The 22,246-nt window shown below is 38.5% G+C and overlaps 1 protein-coding gene across 1 annotated transcript in view; it reads left to right on the top strand.

Moving 5' to 3' along the window:
- The window catches only part of DSG2 (desmoglein 2), a 64,218-nt gene that overhangs the window by 30,258 nt on the left and 11,714 nt on the right, over window positions 1-22,246 (top strand). The window contains exons 3-13 of the mRNA XM_017858052.1: window positions 125-259; window positions 1,101-1,262; window positions 1,399-1,543; window positions 2,686-2,852; window positions 4,734-4,871; window positions 4,989-5,174; window positions 11,282-11,547; window positions 15,573-15,715; window positions 16,472-16,699; window positions 19,008-19,235; window positions 21,442-21,563. Of these exons, the coding sequence (XP_017713541.1) occupies window positions 125-259; window positions 1,101-1,262; window positions 1,399-1,543; window positions 2,686-2,852; window positions 4,734-4,871; window positions 4,989-5,174; window positions 11,282-11,547; window positions 15,573-15,715; window positions 16,472-16,699; window positions 19,008-19,235; window positions 21,442-21,563 (1,920 nt within the window). The remainder of the gene's footprint in view (window positions 1-124; window positions 260-1,100; window positions 1,263-1,398; window positions 1,544-2,685; window positions 2,853-4,733; window positions 4,872-4,988; window positions 5,175-11,281; window positions 11,548-15,572; window positions 15,716-16,471; window positions 16,700-19,007; window positions 19,236-21,441; window positions 21,564-22,246) is intronic.

Below are 22,246 nucleotides of genomic sequence, written 5' to 3'. Positions count from 1 at the left end.
ATAGGAAATACGAAGCATACCTTAAAATTTGCACTATTTAAAAGTTTAATATGTTATAGGACACCATACTAATGTTCTATATTTATGACACATAATAAATTTTGGCAATATTCTATTGTTGTAGGTCTTAAGCACAAGAAATGAAAATAAGCTGCTTCCTAAACATCCTCATTTAGTGCGGCAAAAGCGTGCCTGGATCACCGCCCCCGTGGCTCTTCGGGAGGGAGAGGATCTTTCCAAAAAGAATCCAATTGCCAAGGTATCTCCTAAAGAGGAACATGAAATATATGCATATGACTAAAATGTGGTGTGAGAGGACTTTTATGTCTACTTTAAGATTTAAGGAAAATTTAGAATGTGCTTACAGAATTTTTAAATATTCAAGAGATATCTGAAAATTAGCAGAGCTTACTTTTAGCATAAAGTATCAACTTTAAGATTCTTTTCCTATTCCGGAAGATGCAGCATCATTGGCAAAAATATAGATAACTTTGAGTTTTGATTTAACTAAGAGTAAAGAGATTTGGCACTGGTAACACAGAGTGTTCAGTGCTCAAAAGAAGATGTCATAAAATGTCATTTTCAAGATGAACTGGTGTCTGTTACTAGGTAGGGTGACCATCTTCATTTGCCTGAGACAGTCATGGTTCATGCCTGTTGTCCTGGCTTAATAATTAATATCTGTGTTTTCACTCTCAAGGGGTCGAGTTTTTTTGATAAATTATGTGATAGTGTTGCATGCACAAACATAAATCCTTCATTTTTCTCCCCCCAAAGCTTTTCTTCATAAGTTCTACCCATTTTGGTAATTGACGCTGTAATTCTCTCCCGTTTTCAAGCCAAAATGTACCACACACTATCAGTTCTATTCCAAAAATATATTCCAAATCTGTTGCTTCTCTTCAACTCCACTGCCATTCCCCTAGTCCAAGTCTCGTCATCTCTGGCCTGTATTACCAAAGAACTTCAGAAGGAAATTGTCCATAAAAATATTTACCTATAAATTACAGAGGATCTCTTCTCAGGCTTTTTTGGCTAAGATCAAATCTAGTAAATTACAGAGAGTTCAACCTGAAACATTCCTGTTATTTTTATGTTAGATACATTCTGATCTTACAGAAGAAAGAGGACTCAAAGTTACTTACAAATATACTGGAAAAGGGATTACAGAGCCACCTTTTGGTATATTTGTCTTTAATAAAGACACCGGAGAACTGAATATTACCAGCATTCTTGATCGAGAAGAAACACCATTTTTTCTGGTAAGAAGAATAATTTTACATTTATTAGTTTGTAGTTTTTCTTTCATAATAAGTATCTTTTTTTTTTTCATAGTATGGTAATTTAGTTTTCTTAGCTTAAATCTAATCTTATTTATTATTTATGTCATGATTTCAGCTAACAGGTTACGCTTTGGATGAAAGAGGAAACAATGTAGAGAAACCCTTAGAGCTACGCATTAAGGTTCTTGATATCAATGACAATGAACCAGTGTTCACACAGGATGTCTTTGTTGGGTCTGTTGAAGAGTTGAGTGCAGCACGTAAGAGTCTTTTTTTTTTTTTAATAAATGCTAAGATTATTTTATCTCTGCTGTAAATAAACACTAAATTTCATATCTTAGTGAAAGTTGAGTATTACCTACAGAACAAATAAGAAATTTTTCACTCTAGGTTCAGAACTGCTTTCCTTATAGGTTTAAAGGACTTTACATGCCATTGCTTTTAGCCTCGGAACAGATAGGGTAGATTAATGTGACAGATAAGGTCTCTGTAGCAACTACTCGACTCTGCTCTCTACAGGAAAGCACCATAGACAATATGTAAACAAATGAGCCTAGCTGTGTTCCAATAAAACTTTATTTACAAAAACAGGTGGCTGGTTAGCTTTGGCCCTACAGCTTTGGCTATAGTTTGCTGACCTATAACTTGTATTATTTTTACTGTAAAGTTTATTCACAACGTTGTTCAACACAGTGCTCTTCATGAGGATTTGAATGAGAGATTTCGTTTTTTTTTTGAGACAGAGTCTCGCTCTGTCACCCAGGCTGGAGTGCAGTGGCCAGATCTCAGCTCACTGCAAGCTCCGCCTCCCGGGTTCACGCCATTCTCCTGCCTCAGCCTCCCAAGTAGCTGGGACTACAGGCGCCCGCCACCACGCCCGGCTAATTTTTTGTATTTTTTAGTAGAGACGGGGTTTCACCGGGTTAGCCAGGATGGTCTCGATCTCCTGACCTCGTGATCCGCCCGTCTCGGCCTCCCAAAGTGCTGGGATTACAGGCTTGAGCCACCGTGCCCGGCTGAGAGATTTCTTTTGGACCATGATATAAAGAATAGTTACGCTTCTCCTGATTTGTTTGTATCTTAATAAATATCAGGATCATGTACCTGTTCATGTTACTTTCTTTGTATTGGCTACTAATACTATTATAAACAAATCTATCACCTTATATAGCAATTTTTCAGGACTCCACCCTCAGCCTTGCCTTCGTCTTGTTTTTCCTGTTGTTGTATTCCATTCACGCTTACGTCCTCATCCAGTTCAATGTTATATTGTGGTCAACTGCATGTGATTTTGATAAGCACCTGAAATCTTTTTGGGAACAAGCTAAAATTATAAATAAAATAACAGGTAAGTGTGCTTAAAGTTGAGTTTCATCTTAGACATCTTTATTTCTAATGCCAGATACACTTGTGATGAAAATCAATGCAACAGATGCAGATGAGCCCAATACCCTGAATTCTAAAATTTCCTATAGGATCGTATCTCTGGAGCCTGCTTATCCTCCAGTGTTCTACCTAAATAAAGATACAGGAGAGATTTATACAACCAGTGTTACCTTGGACAGAGAGGTAAATTAATATGTTATGTTGCCCATCTTTAAACTCTCTATCCTTTCCAGTTTCTCCTCTCTTTTTCTTTTCTAATTTTCTCATTTTTGTTCTGTATTCCTTATCCATAGGACAACTCTTGGAATTACTCTCTTTTAGGGATGGGTTGTCCAATATGGGCCATGTGACTATTGAGCACTTAAAATGTGACTGGCCCAAATTGTAATGTGCTGTATGCGTGTTGAATGTGTAATATATGCACCAGATTTGAAAAACTTAATATGAAAAATGCAGAATATGACGTTAATGTTTTTTGTGATCATTGCATGTTAAAATAATATTTTAGATATCATGGATTATATAAAATATACTTGTTTAAAATTGTTATCACGTTTCTTTTTAAAATATGACTACTAGAAGATTTAAAATTTCATAAAGACAGCACCCTTCTAGGGCCTTTCCTATCAGGGTTCTGTTTACTAGAGATTCCTAAAACATTTCTCAGTTTGCAGTTCTCTAATGAAACATTAGGAGGCTCCGACACTGCTAGTACATAGGAGACAGCGTGGAAAGGGATGAAAACAGGAATCCTAGTTAGAGAATAAAGTATCTGTAAAGGAGAAAATTACTCTAAATCCCAAATTGAAGGAAAATTTGAGTAGGTTTACTAGAAAGGCGTTTCTCTCAAACATTTCACTTTGTTTAACTCAAAGGGAAATTTTAAATAAAAGGGGAGATAGAAGATTTTTTAAATGCTGTGTACATAAAGGTTTTAACAGGGTACAAGAATAAAATGTCATTGATCCAAAGATACACTCTTTGTCATCAGATATAAATCATCATCCAAATGCACTATGTTCAGTATTTCTTAGAAAAATGATTTAATTCTGCCCAAATTGGAAGGATTGCACCCAGTAGGCTTAAGGGGATGTTTGTAAAATTAAAGAATATGATTCATCTAAAATTCTACTCTATACTTTTTCACATAAAATTAGAATGGAAAAGTGTTATTTTGCATTAGCAGTGTGATTTTTAACAAGCTGCTGTTTCTAAAGGACAGAAAGTTTAACCAATAATAATGGCTGTTAACTTACTGGGCATTTACCTTCTGCCAGGTACCGTTCTAAGCCTTTTTATGGATTAACCCATTTAATCCACATAGAAACCCTATGAGGCAGATTCACTTATTATCCTCATCTTACACATAAAGAACCCAAAGGTCAAAGGGATTAAGTGCATGTCCAACACAGTCAGTAAATGACGATGCCAGAATTGGAACCCAGGCAGCTGGCTCCAGGGTCCTGGTGTCCTGCTGTGCACTGAGTGCTTCTGCCCTATGCAGGACCCCAAGCCCTGGCACTACCTGCCCTCCTAAATTCCAGCCACACTGAACAGAACCATAGTAAGGAGACCTCATGGAAGAGAAGAAGTGACATCTGAGAAGCCGTTCTCTAGGACACATACTATAAGAATCAGATCTCTTCGGAATTCTGGACAAAGTTCACCCAGTTTTGCCTTCACTAGCCAAGTTTATTTAAGACCAGGTTTTCCTCACTGAGAATGAAGTGCGGGACAGAAAGAATCAATTCCTACAGTTCCACCTCACTTTCAGCAGAGAATAAGCTACATTTTCAACAGTGGCTCCTTTGTGCAGACTTCTTCTGATAGTATCACCAATGACATATTGAAGAATTTGACTATCTACAACTCCCGAGGCTTTGCTGTTCTTCTGCAAAAGCTCTGACTGCAAGTAAATAGTATCTTCACACAAATAATAGCAGATCATAAAACTGATTTGTAAATAAAATATACTGTGGTACATGATAAACTGGACTACAACCAGAAAGCCAGATTTAAGAGTGACTCTTTTCACCCAGCTGGACATTTTTCATTGCTCTGCAGGAACACAGCAGCTACACTTTGACGGTAGAAGCAAGAGATGGCAATGGAGAAGTTACTGATAAACCTGTAAAACAAGCTCAAGTTCAGATTCGTATTTTGGATGTCAATGACAATATACCTGTAGTAGAAAATAAAGTGGTAACTATTATTCTTATAATAACTGTACCTATTTATTTATATTTTAGTCCTAACTAAAAATATATCACTTATATTTGTATTTCATTGAAATAAAAATCATGTGTTCATGTTTTGCAGCTTGAAGGGATGGTTGAAGAAAATCAAGTCAATGTAGAAGTTACACGCATAAAAGTATTCGATGCAGATGAAATAGGTTCTGATAATTGGCTAGCAAATTTTACATTTGCATCAGGAAATGAAGGGGGTTATTTCCACATAGAAACAGATGCTCAAACAAATGAAGGAATTGTGACCCTTATTAAGGTAAGTACTAAGTATTCAAAACTGGCATGGGCCAAGTTGGTGCTGGAAAGGAATCTAATGTATCTAAGCCCTGAACACTTAGAAGTGCTTTACATACTCAATTAACTAGCACTACAGTTGTTTGAGAAAGGAGCCATCCCTATTTGCCCAAGTTCTATGATTAGGAAGTGGTCACACTACGTTTCAAATTCATATCAGGGGACTCTAATCCTAGCCAGACAGCATGGAACCAGCATCATTACTGCTTAGCTCATTTCCAGGCTTTCCTGCAGCTCATACCTGGCGATCACATTCTCACATCACAACCTCTTGCCTCTATGAGTATCCCCTCGATTACTGCCTCTGATTTTATCTACTTAAGAGTAAAGCCAGGCCCCACACTTTGAGAATCCAAGACAGGCAGATCGCTTGAACCCAGGAGTTCAAGACCAGCCTGGGCAACACGGCAAATCCCCGCTTCTACCAAAAAAAATACAAAAATTAGCTGGGCAAAGCAGCACATGCCTGTAGTCCCAGCTACTAAGGAGGTTTAGGTGGGAGGATAGCTTGAACCCAGGAGGTGGAGGCTGCAGTGAGCCGTGCTCACACCGCTGCACTCCAGCCTGGGCAACAGAGTGAGACCTTGTCTCAAAAAAATAAAAATAAAAAACCTGAAACAAAACCAGTAAACCTAGACCTCACTAATAACATCTAAAAATAGAAGCTGTGAGATTAACTTGATAGTTAAGTGTGCCTAAGAATCACCTCATAAAACCATGCCAAAATGCAGGTTCCTGGTCTCATCAACAAAAGTTTCATTGGGCAGGTTTCAGGAACTTGTCTTTTTAACAAAAATCCACCTGTGATTCTATTATTAGTATGAGGCTCACATTTGGAAATATAGTATACTAAGTTCTTGTGCTTAATTGAGTCAATGAAGGGAAAATTGAACTAAATAGGGATATTAAGCGTTTATGTCAAATTACAGGATGGGCTGGGTGCGGTGGCTCACACCTGTAATCCCATCCCAGCACTTTGGGAGGCTGAGGATGGTGGATCACGAGGTCAGGAGTTCGAGACCAGCCTGGCCTCGAACGTGGTGAAACCCCATCTCTAGTACCAGAAATACAAAAATTAGCCAAGCATGGTAGTGCATGCCTGTAATCATAGCTTCTCAGGAGGCTGAGGCAGGAGAATCACTTGAATCTGGGAGGTGGAGGTTGCAGTGAGCCGAGGTCACGCCATTGCCCTCAAGCCTAGGCAATAGAGTGAGACTCCGTCTCAAGAAATATATATATATATAAAAAACAGGATGGATTTGTATGTAACAAAATAGGTAAGGAATAATATCAGTGTATTTTAAGTAGCTTATATTAGAATTGCCTTACCAGATTGTAAAATAAAATGCAAAGCTACAGTTCCAAAATACTATTTCATTAAGTTACACATAGGCAAAAATTGATTCCAGAAGTTTTGAAATTCTTACGAAAACTTAATATATAACAGACTGGGTAAAACTCTGACAGTGGAAAGAGGAATAATGGTGATCTAAATGTATAACAGAATAGAGAAGCATTAATTTGAGGTTTCATGATAATTGAGCACTACTTATTGACAGCTACTATATGCGTTTAAGCTACCTTTTTAAAAGCAGAGGAAAATTGAATAACATTACCTCATGTTTAAAGGGAAGAACTCATGATTATTGAAGAAATGGATCATGTCATTCGAGACAAAATCAGTTTATCTGCTTGTGTAGAAATATAATTTTAGCCATCAATTATAGGTATGACCATGCCAGATACCTGAGATAGAAAAGCCAATTGCACACACAAGGAGAAACAGACATTGATGAATGACAGAGGTGCTAGCATAGAATTGTCATGTGCCACATACGAACGTTTCAGTCAGTGACAGATTACATATATGATGATGGCTCCGTAAAATTATAATGGAGCTGAAAAATACGGAGTAAGGATGTAAAGGAAGAAAATCATTTTGTATAGCTGCACAGTGTGTTTGTGTCTTAAGCTAAGACTCATTACAAAAGAGTCAAAGAGTTAAGAAAATATTAAAAGGTTTATAGAGAAGTTATGGTAAGCTAAGGCTAATTTATTATTGGAGAAAGAAAGTATTTTTTTAATTTAGTGTAGCCTAGGTACAGTATTTACAGTCTACAGTAGTGTATGGTAATGTCTTAGGCCTTCATATCCATTCACTCACTCAGAGTAACTTCCAGTCTTGCAAGCACCACTTATGGTGAGTGTTCTATACAGCTGTACCATTTTTCAAATCTTTACTACCATATTTTTACTATACCTTTTCTATGTTTAAGCATGTTTAAGTACACAAATACTTACTATTGTATTATAATTGCCTGCAATATTCAGTACAGTAACATGCTATACAGGTTTGTAGCATAGGAGCAATAGACTATACCATGTAGTGTAGGTGTATAGTAGGCTTTACCATCTAGGTATGTGTGAGTTCACTCTATGATGTTTGCACTTAGACAAAATTGCCAGACAATGCATTTCTCAAATCATTAAACAATGCTTGACTGTATTTTTAGTGTACTACGATAGCACAAAAAAGGGATATAGTTGTTTCTATCAAGAAGGATGTAGATAAAAAATAATAATAAAATGAGTATTAAAATGAATACAACCGAGTGAGATAATTACAAAGTCACTGTCTCAATTATATAATGAATTGCTTCCAAATTATACGGGCAGCAATCAGATTCCATTGAAAGGAATTTAGACAAAAAAGATACACAAGTAGCAAATACCCACATGAAAAGGTGCCAACACCATTAGTCATTAAGGAAAATCAAATTAAAACTATAAGAGATATCACTTTACCTTCTAGAATGGCAGAAATGAATGCCTTAGTCCGTTTGGGCTACTACAACAAAATGCCATTATCTGGGTAGCTTATTAACAACAGAAATTTATTTCTCACAGTTCTGGAGGCTGGAAAGCCCAAGATCAAAGCAGATGCAGTGTCTGGGCAGGTCCTGCTTTCTGGCTCATACACAGTGCCTTCTTGTTGTATGGTCACATAGCGGAACATCCAACAAGCTCCACTACGCATCTTTTAAAAGAGCATTGATCTCAGGGTCTCCGAAAAGCCCCACTCTTAATATCATCACTTTGAGAGTCAGGATTTCAGCACATGAGTTTTAAGGGGACACAAACATTCAGACAATAGCAGTCAAAAAGATTGACACCACCAATTATTGGCAAAAATATAGAGAAACTGGATTGCTGGTGGAATTGTAAAATGATACAGGCAGTTTGACAGTTTCTTTTAAAAGTTACACAAGAGTAGTTATATGACCCAGTGATTTGATTCTTAGGTTTCCACCCAAGAAAAATAAAAACATGTCTATACAAAGACATGTATGCAAAGGTTCATGGCAGCATTATTCATAATAATAAAAAAACTAATAGCAGGTCCAAATGTCCATCAGCTGGTGAGTAGATAAACAGAATGTGGTGTATTCATATAATGGAATACTCATGAGCAATAAAAAGGAATGAAGTACTGATACAAGCTACAACACGGATGAACCTCAAAAACATTATGCTATGGACCAGGCGTGGTGGCTCCCGCCTGTAATTCCAGCACTTTGGGAGGCCAAGGTTGGGGAATCACCTGACCTCAGGAGTTTGAGACCAGCCTGGGCAACACGGTGAAACCCTGTCTCTACTAAAAACAGAAATTAGCCAGATGTGGTAGTGCACGCCTGTAATTCTAGATGCTTAGGAGGCTGAAGCAGGAGAATCACTTGAACCCGGGAGGCACAGATTGCTGTGAGCCAGCATCACGTCACAACATCCCAGTCTAAGAGACAGAGTAAGACTCCATCTCAAAAAAAAAAAATGCTGATTATGCTGTGTATAAGGAGCCAGACACAAAATACTACATATTATATGATTCCATTTACTTGAAATTTCTAGAAACGGCGAAACAATGGGGATAGAAAGCAGATTGGGATTGCTTGGAGTGGGGAGCGTGAGTGGGGACTGACTACAAACACACATAAAGGAACTTTTGGGGGTGATGGGGTGTTCTAAACCTGGACCATAGTGATGACTGCAAATCCAGAACTCATCATGCTGTACACTTAAAACGGGTGAATTTTATTGTATATAAGTTATACCTGAATGAAGCTGTCCAAAAAGGATAAAGGAAATGAGCAGATATTTTTCAATATGGAAATAGAGATAGTAAATAGTCACATGAGAAAATTCACAGCTTTGTTAACAAATTAACAAACTTACAATCTTTAATGTTATTAAAAAAATAGCAAAATGGAAATGATAAAATAAGTTTACAGAATTACAAAAAATAGAGGTCTCTTCCTTCACACAGTACTCTTGATACTGAAAATTTTCCATTTGCTTTGGAGCATTATGGCTATTTATGAAAAACATTATGAAACACTTATGGCCCCAGTACCTAGCTTTTTTTTTTTTTCATTGTCTTGGCCTTTGGATACTAATGACATCTGGGTGGAAGATTTTATTTCTCATCCAGCATATATCATGCCATGAAACAAGCATGTCAAGTGCAAGAGTGACTTAAATAAACTAACAAGCTTTCACAAGGATATGACAATCACAAAGGATGTATTTTCTCTAGTCTTTTTCTCCTGTGTCCTTGTCTCAAAATCACAGTGATCCATGTTTTTAAAGGGGACAGAAGTTGTGATTCATCCAGAGCCCAGCAGAGAGGAAAACTGACTGACTTATTTTGGTGAAAATAAGTAATGGTAGCTCCAAAGGAAGGAAATTCACAATGAATCCTCCAAAAAACAAGTGAAAAACTTTGCTTTGCTGTAATTCATGTAAACATGCCTAATATATTTAATTTTATACCGCACAAATGTTCAGTGCATCTAAATGGTCAGAGACACTAGAAATAAAAAGCAACAGGACCTAAGCAAACTTTAACTAGGTAATTCTTTTAGTAATAAGATATAGGTCAACAGAGGAAAAATAATGTGTAAAAAAATGTTGACAGCAGTATTAATTATATTTAGAAATTGTGATAGCCCAAATGCCTAATTATAGAATGTCTATATCTAAGTAGTAGAATACTATGGAAATGTTTATAAAAAGAAACATTGAAAAGTTGGACCATAAAATATGTATACAGTAATGAACTGATTATTTCAAATGGAAATTGTGCTATTACAAAGAACTATTTGAAGAAAGGTTAATCTTTATGAAATTAACAGCAAACCAGATATTAATATATATTATGCTAAAAAAGAAGAGAGTGGCGTTCTCTGTTTAAACAAATTTGAAAACTCGAGGTTTCTTCTTTACTCCAGGAGTTCAAGTATTTTAATAGGCGAATGTGCAATACATAGCTATATTAAAGGGACAGAGCTCACAGAGCTATCACTACTTATTTTCACTGAAATAAACCCATGGAACACATTTTAAGGAATATTGATTTATACTGAATGCCCACTATTTTTTTACATTAGAAAAAAAATCACTTCAGATTGTTAAATATATATACACACACACACATATATACAGATGAATGTGTGTGTATGTTTTGAGACAGGGTCTCGCTGTATTGCCCAGGCAGAAATGCAGTGGCATGATCATGGCTCACTGCAGCCTCAACCCCCTGGGCTCAAGCAATCCTCCCTCCTCAGCCTCCTGAGTAGCTAGGACCACAGGCACGAGCTATCATGCCCAGCTAATTTTTGTACTTTTTGTACAGATGGGAACTCCCTATGTTGCCCTGGTTGATCTCAAACTTCTGGGCTCAAGTGATTTACCTGCCTTGGCTTCCCAAAGTGCGGGGATCGCAGGCATGAGCCAACATGCCTGAACAAAAAATATATATATTTACAATAATTTCAACATTTAGAAAAATAAATTGATAATGTTTCCTAACATCCTTAACATTTATGACTATACAGATTGACAGAGAATTTTTATTTGCTTGGTGTCAGTGTCAGAGTTGGAATATTCAGTGCTGCTATATTTCCCATGCGTTAAATTATTATATCTAACATTAAAACTACACATGTGTATGTATATGTGTGTGTGTCTTCTGTTTTCTCTTTGAAAAGAATTCCCTTCCGTTTTCCCTTTTAGGAAGTAGATTATGAAGAAATGAAGAATCTTGACTTCAGTGTTATTGTCACTAATAAAGCAGCTTTTCACAAGTCAATTAGGAGTAAATACAAGCCTACACCCATTCCCATCAAGGTTAAAGTGAAAAATGTGAAAGAAGGCATTCATTTTAAAAGCAGTGTCATCTCAACTTACGTTAGCGAGAGCATGGACAGATCAAGCAAAGACCAAATAATTGGAAAATTTCAAACTTTTGATGAGGACACTGGACTACTAGCCCGTGCAAGGTAAGAGAGAGTGACATGTGTATTTCTTTATTTTAAATTATTTTCAGTGCCTATTTTCAAAAATCATAATGAAATCTGAACACTTCATTCCTTCAAATCCAGCATTATAGTTCCCCAAAGGTCTACAAGTTAAATTTTCCAAAGATGTGTCTATAACTGAGAGATGAGGGGGAATTTTCATCAGAATCCACCTTCCTCAACCACCTGTGTGTGAGGAGGAAGCTGGTTTACTCACCTCTGAAACAGTTCTGGCTAGAGACGGCTAAAAAGCAACAAAGGAAAAGTTCAGGAGAAAACTTTTTAAAACCTGTCTTATTTCCTAAAAGATTATTATTGGAGGGTAAGAACATACCAGATAACATCCACAAGATTTACTTTACACAAGTTACGTAATGTATTTTAATATGGGGAAACCAGCTTTACTTAACCCATAAATCTTGGGAATGAATCTTCGTTTAAACCTATTTGTTTCAGAGATTAATGAGCCTTCTACACTGTATGTGTTTGTCTTGATCATGGTGACCTTTACTCAGTACATTTATTGAGAACCTACAAGATGCTCACTGTGTTGGAAGAGACTGGCTTGTGTCCACTCTGTAGTGGCACCTTATTGTGTGACGCTTTCAAATTTTCAAAGTAAATTTACATCTTAGATCTCAGTGCCATGCCATAGAAAGACCATTCTCTCCAGAGCTGTTATTTATGGAGCTTAATAGTTACTGTTATTGCAGTTGAATTTAAAGAATCCCCACCTGCTGTCCCAGACACAACTTTAGTGACTTCCTGCTCAGTGCCAGAGCTCCCTGGTTGCTTGAGTGTCCTTATGCACCTGTGTCCCTGTCTTACTCCGTTTGAGCTGCTGTAACAAAAATACATTAAACCGAGTAATTTATAAACAACAGATTTGTTACTCACAGTTCTGAAGGCTAGGAAGTCCATCAAGGCACCAGCCAACAGATTTGGTATCTGGTGAATCTCGCTGTGTGCTTCCAAGATGGCACCATCTTGCTGCATCCTCACGTGGCCAAAGGAGCAGGGAAACTCATTGGAGCCTCTTTTTTAAGAGCACTAATTCCATTCATGACGGTGGTGCCCTCGTAACTTAATCACTTACCAAAAGCCCCACCTCTTAATATGATCATATTGGGTATTAGGCTCCAACATAAGAATTTCCAAGGGTTACAAACATTAAAATCATAGCAGTCCCTGTGTACCAGTGCTTCATAAAACATTGTATTTAAGTGCATCGCCAAGTGTAGCAAGAATGAAAATGTGGAAGAAGTTCCTCAACAACCTTTTTCCTTTTAGTGAATCTCCTTTTCATGGAATTCCTTAAATAACGTTTTTTCCAAAATAACGTTAACAAACAGCTTCCACCATGTTTTCTGTAGTGCCTTAGTGACATTCTTTGGCCCGCTCTGCTTCTCTTATGTGGTCTAGTTGGTCTAGTTTTAATTTTCTCAGCTCTATACCTCACAAGACAATATACCCTAACTGAATTCCCAAAATTGAGGATGAATTTTCTATATGATCATTTCTCACTGCTGTCTACATAGAAACTTGTATGTTCAAACTAATTATATGCCAATAATATGTGGCCACTTATTGAAGCCAATAATATGTGGCCACTTATTGAAGCTTCTGTTTCCCACCAAATTATTTACTTTTGGCTGCTGTGTGTGTTTTTTTTTTTTTTAGGGGCCATGAATACATCAAAAGATGTGTGTTCTGCCTGGAAGAATAATGAACCCTGCCTCTTTTATTTCTTAGTGTTTGATTGTATTCTTTAGAACACAGTTACAGAATTTTAGAAAGAAAAGATCTTAAAGACCAGCTCAAACCTATTATTTTACAGATAAGGAATGGAGGCACAGCCTCCATTTAACTTGGCACAGCCAAGTTAAATTATTTTCCAAATGTTCACCTAACTGATTAGTGGTTGTTATTTTGAAACATTGATAAGGAGCTGGGCATGGTGGGTTCATGCCTGGCATCTCACACTCAAGAATCTGAGGCAGGAGGATCACTTGAGGCCAGGAGTTCAAGACCAACCTGGGCAACACAGCAAGACCTTGTCTCTCCACAAAAAAAAAATTTTTTTTAATTAGCCAGGCGTGGTGGCACATGTTTGTAGTCCCCACTACTGGGGAGGCTTAGGCAGGGGGATTGCTTAAGCCTTGGAGTTCAAAGTTCCAGTGAGTTGCCATCACACCACTGCACTCCAGACTCTTTGTCATAATTTACTGTTTTATTGATTACTCATGTGTATCAGTTGTTTACAGATATTTGCTATAACACGTAAGCAGCTATGCTACTTGAATGATGTCTAGCTTTTACAACAGAGAACAGAAAATTTCTTAGATTAAACAAAGCATCACATTGTGAAATGTAATCCCTATTCCTAAGACTCTGCCTTTATTATCAGTATGAATGTTGGTAAACCATAGACAGCAACTCATGTCAAAGCTTTAAAATTTCAGACATGAAATTCAAAACTAATTGTGAAAATCAAAATGTATTATTATTTACTGGTAGCAATATTAAGAGGCAGAAAAACTTAGTTCAAGTGTATAATTGGAAATAACACTATAAATAAATATTGCTGTAAATTAGCCACTCATTCCTGTGTGCCTCAAAGCCACTTAATAGAAAATAAATTAACAATTTGATTGAGCAAAGCAGGATACTCATATGTTTGGTTGGTACTGGTATTTTTATGTTAAACTCATTGATATTAATGAACTAATTACATACTTTATTTTATTTTATTTTATTTTTTTGAGACTGAGTCTCGCTCTGTTGCCCAGGCTAGAGTGCAGTGGCACGATCTCGGCTCACTGCAGGCTCGGCTTCCCGGGTTCAAGCAGTTCTGCTAAAGCCTCCCAAATAGCTGGAATTATAGGCACTCACCACCACGCCCAGATAATTTTTGTATTTTTAGTAGAGATGGAGTTTTACCCTCTTGGTCAGGCTGGTCTTGAACTCCTGACCTCAGGTGATCCACCCGCCTCAGCCTCCCAAAGTGCTGGGATTATATGCGTGAGCCACCACACTCGGCCAATTACATACATTTCTGAAAACATATTATGGACATTTGCCCTGCTCTCCCAGCACTGGCTCCTTCCACACTAATTCTCCTTGCTTTGAGGAAAGAAACCCATACATTATTTTATCAGCATTGTTTCCACTTTTAACCAGTTCTACCTGAAAGAAAATTATTACCCCAGTAATCACCAGTGTCCAAAAATTTCTAGATGCTTCCGTTTTTGTTTTGTTTTGTTTTTTCAGACAGAGTTTTGCTCTGTCACCCAGGCTAGAGTGCAGTGGCGTGATCTCGGCTCACTGCAACCTCCACCTCCTGGGTTCAAGCAATTCTCCTGCCACAGCCTCCTGAGGAGCTGGGATTACAGGCACGCGCCACCATGCCCAGCAATTTTTGTGTTTTTAGTAGAGATGGGTTTCACCGTGTTGACCAGGCTGGTCTCAAACTCCTGACCTCAAGTGATCCACCCGCCTCAGCCTCCCAATGTGCTGGGATTATAGGCATGAGCCACCGCGCCTGTCCTCTGGGATCGCTGGTTTTTAAAGATGATGTTTATAAATGTTGCTAACACCCCCAATAAACAACAGAACATAAGACTGCTCTTCTCCACCAGTCCTTATTGTATGACTAAGTTATTCCCCAAAAGTTTAACCCAAATTTAAGGGACACTAAATCAAATGCCATAGGACAGACTGCAGAGCAACTTAAAAACTTGGGTTAGTGGTTAGTGGACTGAAGAGAATCACCCTTAATTTTATGTCTTGGATATGTTGCAGGAATAAGGAAGGTCCAATTTACGTGTGACATGCAGTAACGAGAGGGGCTTTTAGGATGGTTTTACGAAATTAACAACATTCAAAGCAAATGCCTGTAATAAGAACATATTTAATGAGAAGAAAAGTAAGCTTGAAAGAGCTGTAGATGTTAGAGATTTCTAGTTCATGCAGAATTCAAAATTAATTTTATGTTTGTTTTATGACAGATATGTAAAATTAGAAGATAGAGATAACTGGATCTCTCTGGATTCTGTCACATCTGAAATTAAGCTTGCAAAACTTCCTGATTTTGAATCTAGATATGTTCAAAATGGCACATACACTGTAAAGATTGTGGCCATATCAGAAGGTAAGTTATTAAATAGATCCTTTTCTTGGTTATATGTATTTAGATTTTTATTTTCCAACATCAGAAACCTTTGTTTTGATTGTGTATAAAAACCTAATCTCAGCCGGGAGCGGTGGATCACGAGGTCGAGAGATCAAGACTATTCTAGCCAACATGGTGAAACCCCGTCTCTACTGAAAATACAAAAGCCGGGTACGGTGGTGTGCACCTATATTCCCAGCTACTAGGGAGGCTGAGGCAGGGGAATCACTTGAACCCAGGAGGTGGAGGTTGCAGTGAGCAGAGATCATGCCACTGCACTCCAGCCTGGTGACAAAGTGAGACTCCAACTCAAAACAAAAAAAACCTAATCTCAGCCCAGCACAGTTGCTTGTGTCTATAATCCCAGCTACTCAGGCAACTGAGATGGCAGGAACACTTGAGCCCAGGAGTTTGAGACCAGCCTGGGCAACAAAGCAAGACGCCATCTTCAAAAAAAAAAAAAAAAAAGGGGGGATAAAATTTAAAATAGATGTTTAAAAGATTTTTTTAGTAAGATGAAATAAGCACGTAATTTCTCCAGTAGATAAACCTCACATTTCAACTTGATAAGTGGATTAGAAGATATTATTTGGTCCAAATTTGAAACGTATCTAGGATAGAAAATGTCCTGAGTGGTTAGTACCTTTTCCACTCCAAATTGGCAAGGGAATTCAAACTATGTCTGTTGTCAGCAATAAGAACAGAATGTACATAATTTTCTCTCTTATTTTTAAGATTATCCTAGAAAAACCATCACTGGCACCGTCCTTATCTACGTTGAAGACATCAACGACAACTGCCCCACACTGATAGAGCCTGTGCAGACGATCTGTAATGATGCACAGTATGTGAATGTTACTGCAGAGGACCTGGATGGACACCCAAACAGTGGCCCTTTCAGTTTCTCTGTCATTGACGAACCACCTGGCATGGCAGCAAAATGGAAAATAGTACACCAAGAAAGTAAGCAAAATCACCAGACTACATTGAAATCTAAATAGTAAGCATGATAGATGTCTAAAATATTTGTAAGTTATATTTCTTCTCATAAATTATATTTCCAATGTAGTTTTTTAAAGGAGTTTGTGAAACGAGGTCCTGAACCTACTGGCATGTAGTATCTTTTATATGCTTATGGAGAGAAGAAAAATAATCTAATAGCTCTTGAAGTAGTTTTGTCTGGTAAGATGAGGAGTACCGAGCCTTTCTCAGCACCACAGTCGTAGTAGGTGCCTTCTAAAAATCTTGAAATGTAGTAACAACAATTCCATTCAAAACAACATTTACTGGGCATTTGCTGTGTGCCAGGCACTCTGCTAGTGCATCCTACATATTACCATATTTAATCCTTACTTCTAGCATTTTTCCCTGATTAAAGCTGAGGATACCTTGGTTTAAGTAAGGAAAGCTCAAAGCTAGAACATGATAGAAACAACATGACAGTGGGTTGTCTGACTCCCGTTTCCCCGTGTCAGTGGACATGTCCATACATCCATATCCGGGACATCTAGATACATGGAACATATGATGTGTTGATGTGAGTTTTCAGATGTCCTTCAGGGTTTTGAATGCAGAAAAGTCTATCCAGAAAACTATTTTGTTTTAAACAATTAGGGTTCGTTTCAGAAAAATTTCATAGATAATGGTCAGGTTTTTGTTTGTTTAATTTACAGCTTCAGTGTGTTAAGTCTAGCAAATGTTTGAAATCATTTTAAGAGGGTTTGAATAATGTTTAGTCCAATTAACAAATTAAACCATTAATATTTCAAACTGTATTTACAGATTTAATATATTTAGTTTCCTTTCTTATATATTTCAGTGATCTGAATTAACAAAACCTCCCAGCCAGGTGCGGTGGCTCACGCCTGTAATCCCAGCACTTTGGGAGGCCGAGGCGGGCAGATCACAAGGTCAGGAGATGAAGACCATCCTGGCTAACACAGTGAAACCCTGTCTTTACTAAAAACACAAGAAATTAGCCAGGCATGGTGGTGGGTGCCTGCAGTCCCAGCTACTCAGGAGGCTGAGGCAGGAGAATGGCATGAACCCAGGAGGCAGAGCTTGCAGTGAGCCGAGATCTCGCCACTGTACTTCAGCCTGGGTGACAGAGCGAGAGTCCATCTGGAAAAAAAAAAAAAAACCTCCCTATGATGCTTATACTCTAAAATTCTAGTAAATTTAACTTACAAATACATTGAGTTGTATATTAAAGAATATTATCAATAATAAGTTGAAGCCAGGTGCGGTGGCTCACGCCTGTAATCCTAACACTTTGGGAGGCTGGCTGAGGCCGGTGGATCACTTGAGGTCAGGAGTTTGAGACCAGCCTGGCCAACATGGTGAAACCCCATCTCTACTATAAATACAAAAATTAGCTGGGCATGGTGGTGGGCGCCTATAATCCCAGCTACTCAGAAGGCTGAGGCAGGTGAGTCGCTTGAACCTGGGAGGCGGAGGTTGCAGTGAGCCAAGATGGCAGCACAGCACTCCAGCCTGGGCAACGGAACGAGACTCCATTTCAAAAAATAAGAAGAAGAAGAAGTTTAAGAGTGCTAATGTTCCTTGATCTTAGAAGGTGCATGCTGAAGAATGTCATGCTATCTGTAACTTACCTTGAAATAGTTCAGAAACTTAAAGAAAAAGCGGATATATAGAGGGCAAAAAAGCACTGTTGCAAAATGTAAACAGTTAATGAAGGGTTTGTTAATATTCACTGAAATATTCTTTCAACTTTTCTGTAGGTTTGAATTTTTTTTCAATTTTGAAAATATATAGTGTTGAGAACAAAAAAAAGAAGGGACTAGAGAAAACAAGATTGGCCCATTGTTGGAAACGATTACAGCTGAGGATGGGTACCATGGCGGTTATGCTCTTCTCTCTGTAACTATGTTTGAAAAATTGCCTTATTAAAGTTTTTTTTTAAAGAAATGGTAAAATAAAGGTCATTCAGTAGAAATATTAACTCACCACTTGTTTGTCACTGTATTCCCAGTATATGGAACAGTTCCTAGCTATCCTAGACCCACACACATTGGTTACAGCTAATCATCATGAAAGTAAGGTGTCCAGGTCTGACCCTTATGCTTTTTAAACTGCATGTTCAGGGCCTATAGACAAATTTTAATGCGCACACTTCAATGAGAAGTGAAGGAAGAACGAAGTATCTAATTGGAGCTAAATATAATCAATGAAAGAACATTTCTGGAATTTAATGTTGCCTCATCCTTGGTAATCATTCATTTTTATTTCCTTCTGCTGCCCGACCTTACAGGTACCAGTGTGTTGCTGCAGCAAAGCGAGAAAAAGCTTGGGAGAAGTGAAATTCAGTTCCTGATTTCAGACAACCAGGGTTTTAGTTGCCCTGAAAAGCAGATGCTCACACTCACGGTTTGTGAGTGTCTGCATGGCAGCGGCTGCAGGGAAGCGCAGCATGACTCCTACGTGGGCCTGGGACCCGCAGCTATCACGCTCATGATTTTGGCCTTTCTGCTCCTTCTGTGTAAGTCTGTAAAAGCCACTCTGTAGTGCTTTTAGGAATTTGAGTGCACTACTGGAGTTGTGTTACTATGGTAGTCATTGATTTCTTCAGTTATTCTTTAACCACACTAGAGCACTTTGAGAGTGAACAGGGAAACAATTGATGATTGGCAAATCACCAAAGCATAATATAGGAGTCTTCAGAAATTTGTTTTATAAATGTATATCATGTTCTGATTTCAGTAACTTAGGACCTACTCTCTGGCATAAACTTCGCTGGTATTCCCATTTCGATGAGCTCTGTGAGGGCAGCATGCTGTCTGTTCTCTTCACTGCTGTATTCCCAGTGTGTAGAACAGAGCCTTGGATGTATGTAGTAAGCGCTCAGAAAAGATGTGCTGCATGACTTTGGGTTATGGGTGCAAGGTTTTTTACAAACCCAGTTTATTCCAATGGATTCTGCTTTGTGCAGTCAACTTGTCAGAGCTCCACCTCCCTGATATTCCCGCTTGGCTTGTTTCTTCACCAGCACCAAAAGTAGGCAGACCCTCTGAGCACTTCCTTTCCTTCCTGACTGTAAGATGTTCTCAACCAGTCCTGCCTGCCCTACCCACCCTCCAAAGACCTCAGGTTTCCTTTTATAGAAGAACAAGGGACTGCATCCTGAGGTCACATGAAATACCACTCTACTTAACCACTGAACATGAACAGAGGACCACCTCCAAGGCAGCCCAGGCTAGTGCAGTGACAGAGGAGGGGTCTGTTAGACAAGGGGTCCCCAACTCCCAGGCCACAGACCAGCACCTGTCTGTGGCCTGTTAGGAACCAGGCCACACAGCAGGAGGTGAGTGGTGGGTGAGTAAGTGAAGCTTCATCTGTATTTACAGCCACTCCTCATCGCTTGTTACCATCTGAGCTCTGCCTCCTGTCAGATCAGTGCTGGCATTTGATTCTTACAGGAGCTCAAACTCTATTGTGAACTAGTCATGCAAGGGATCCAGGTTGTGCACTCCTTATGAGAATGTAATGCCTGATGATCTGTCACTGTCTCCCACCACCCCCAGATGGGACCATCTAGTTGCAGGAAAATAAGCTCAGGGCTCCCACTGATTCTACATTATGGTGTGTTGTATAATTGTTTCATTATATATTACAGTGTAATAATAATAGAAATAAAGTACACAATAAATGTAAAGCACTTGAGTCATCCCAAAATCAACCCCCCACCCCTAACTTCCTTGTGGAAAAACTGTCTTCCATGAAACCAGTCCCTGGTGCCAAAAAGGTTGGGGACTACTGTGTTAGAGCCATTGGTAGATGTTCAACTGAATGCACAGCACTCAACAGTCTGCAGTGTACTTTTATACCATCGTCTCCATGCTATGGCTACATATACAGATACATAACGGTAAATGACTTGTCTCAGCTTACCAAGTTTGTAGGTAGGTGCTGGAGCTGGAACTGGATCTTTTGATCAGGGATTCCTTGCACTGCTTTCTCATCTCAGATTCCCTGGAGCCTAACGTGGGTGCTTGGCACATAATAGACACTTGATGAATGTTTGTTAAAATTGTTGAATTGCCATTGGCTTCTTCTTATTCAACATAGTAGCTATAGTTAATGTGCTGTTGACTGTTTGACATAAAAATGAATCTAGGCAGTTGCCAGTTCATCACTGGAAGCTGCCAAATGGGAGTGGCAGATGGGCATGCAGATATGTTTAATTCTTTGCTGCACTGATCAAGGGGTCAGCCTTGGTCTTTGCTTCCTCCTAGCAGTAAAATAAAATCTCAGAAGAGGGCTCTGAAATTGTTATATGTTTCACTTTATTATTTCTAATTACTGTTTTAATAATACATATATTTTGCAACAGTGATTTTTTTTTTAATTGGACCATAGTTTAAAAAAATGTAATCTTTAAGCTGGTTTTGATGATTTGGATACTATGTGACCTAGTCTTGGTAGTACACTCAGCAACCACAGACAGCCTCTTTTTGATGAACAAGGTCTTGAATCTGTAAGACTCCCTCATCCTGCCTTTGGGTTTTGGAGCAACTCGCCCAAAACAAGCTTGGTAAGGTTGGATCAGGGTGAAGAAAAGAAAAATTGGGCTGTAAATAAGTGAAGACAACTCTAGGAAGGGACATGCAAATTCCAAAATTAAGCAATATAAACTTAGAGAGATGTCAAGATTAACCTTATCTGTGTTCAATTTTGTGTCTGTACAGTGGTACCACTTTTACTGCTGATGTGCCATTGCGGAAAGGGCGGCAAAGGCTTTACCCCCATACCTGGCACCATAGAGATGCTGCATCCTTGGAATAATGAAGGAGCACCACCTGAAGACAAGGTCAGTGGATCAGATGTCAATATGACTTGTCTTCTTTTTGGGTTTTAAAGGGGCCTCGGGAAGTGTTTCTTACATTTTGGGTTGAGTGAGTCAAGTGGTCACTATGGATTTCACTCATGTGCCTTTGTTAAGCAAAGGGTTCAAATGACGGCATATTTTGTGTTTGTTGCTGGGGCAGAATTGAGATAGTTCTACTCTGTTTTGACACTTCCCATGTTGTAGAGAATGTAGAGCAAGGTTCAGGAAGAGCAAGAGTGTGTAGGGATCTAAGTCTTTTGTCCCAACATTAAATGGGCAGTTTTCACAACCAGTAACTGCTTCATTTCTATTCCCCTCAATACATAGGGTTTGCAGAGGTAAACCCACAACCCCCATGACAGTTGTAAAATGTTGCAAAACCCGCTTTCCCAACTACTTCATAGCCATATCCCTTTGTCTCTCTATTGCATCTTCACCCTGGACCTCTCACCACCATCTGTTACAAGCACCATTTCTTTTTTTCTTTTTTTATTTTTTATTTTTTATTTTTTTATTATTATACTTTAAGTTCTAGGGTACATGTGCATAACGTGCAGGTTTGTTACATATGTATACTTGTGCCATGTTGGTGTGCTGCACCCATCAATTCGTCATTTATATCAGGTATAACTCCCAATGCAATCCCTCCCCTCTCCCCCCCGCCA

The sequence above is a fragment of the Rhinopithecus bieti genome, unplaced genomic scaffold, assembly GCF_001698545.2.
Source record: "Rhinopithecus bieti isolate Rb0 unplaced genomic scaffold, ASM169854v2 scaffold_44774, whole genome shotgun sequence".
Taxonomy (NCBI): Eukaryota; Metazoa; Chordata; class Mammalia; order Primates; family Cercopithecidae; genus Rhinopithecus; species Rhinopithecus bieti.
The sequence above is the reverse complement of the archived record's forward strand: the minus strand, read 5'-3'. Positions and strand labels throughout refer to the sequence as shown.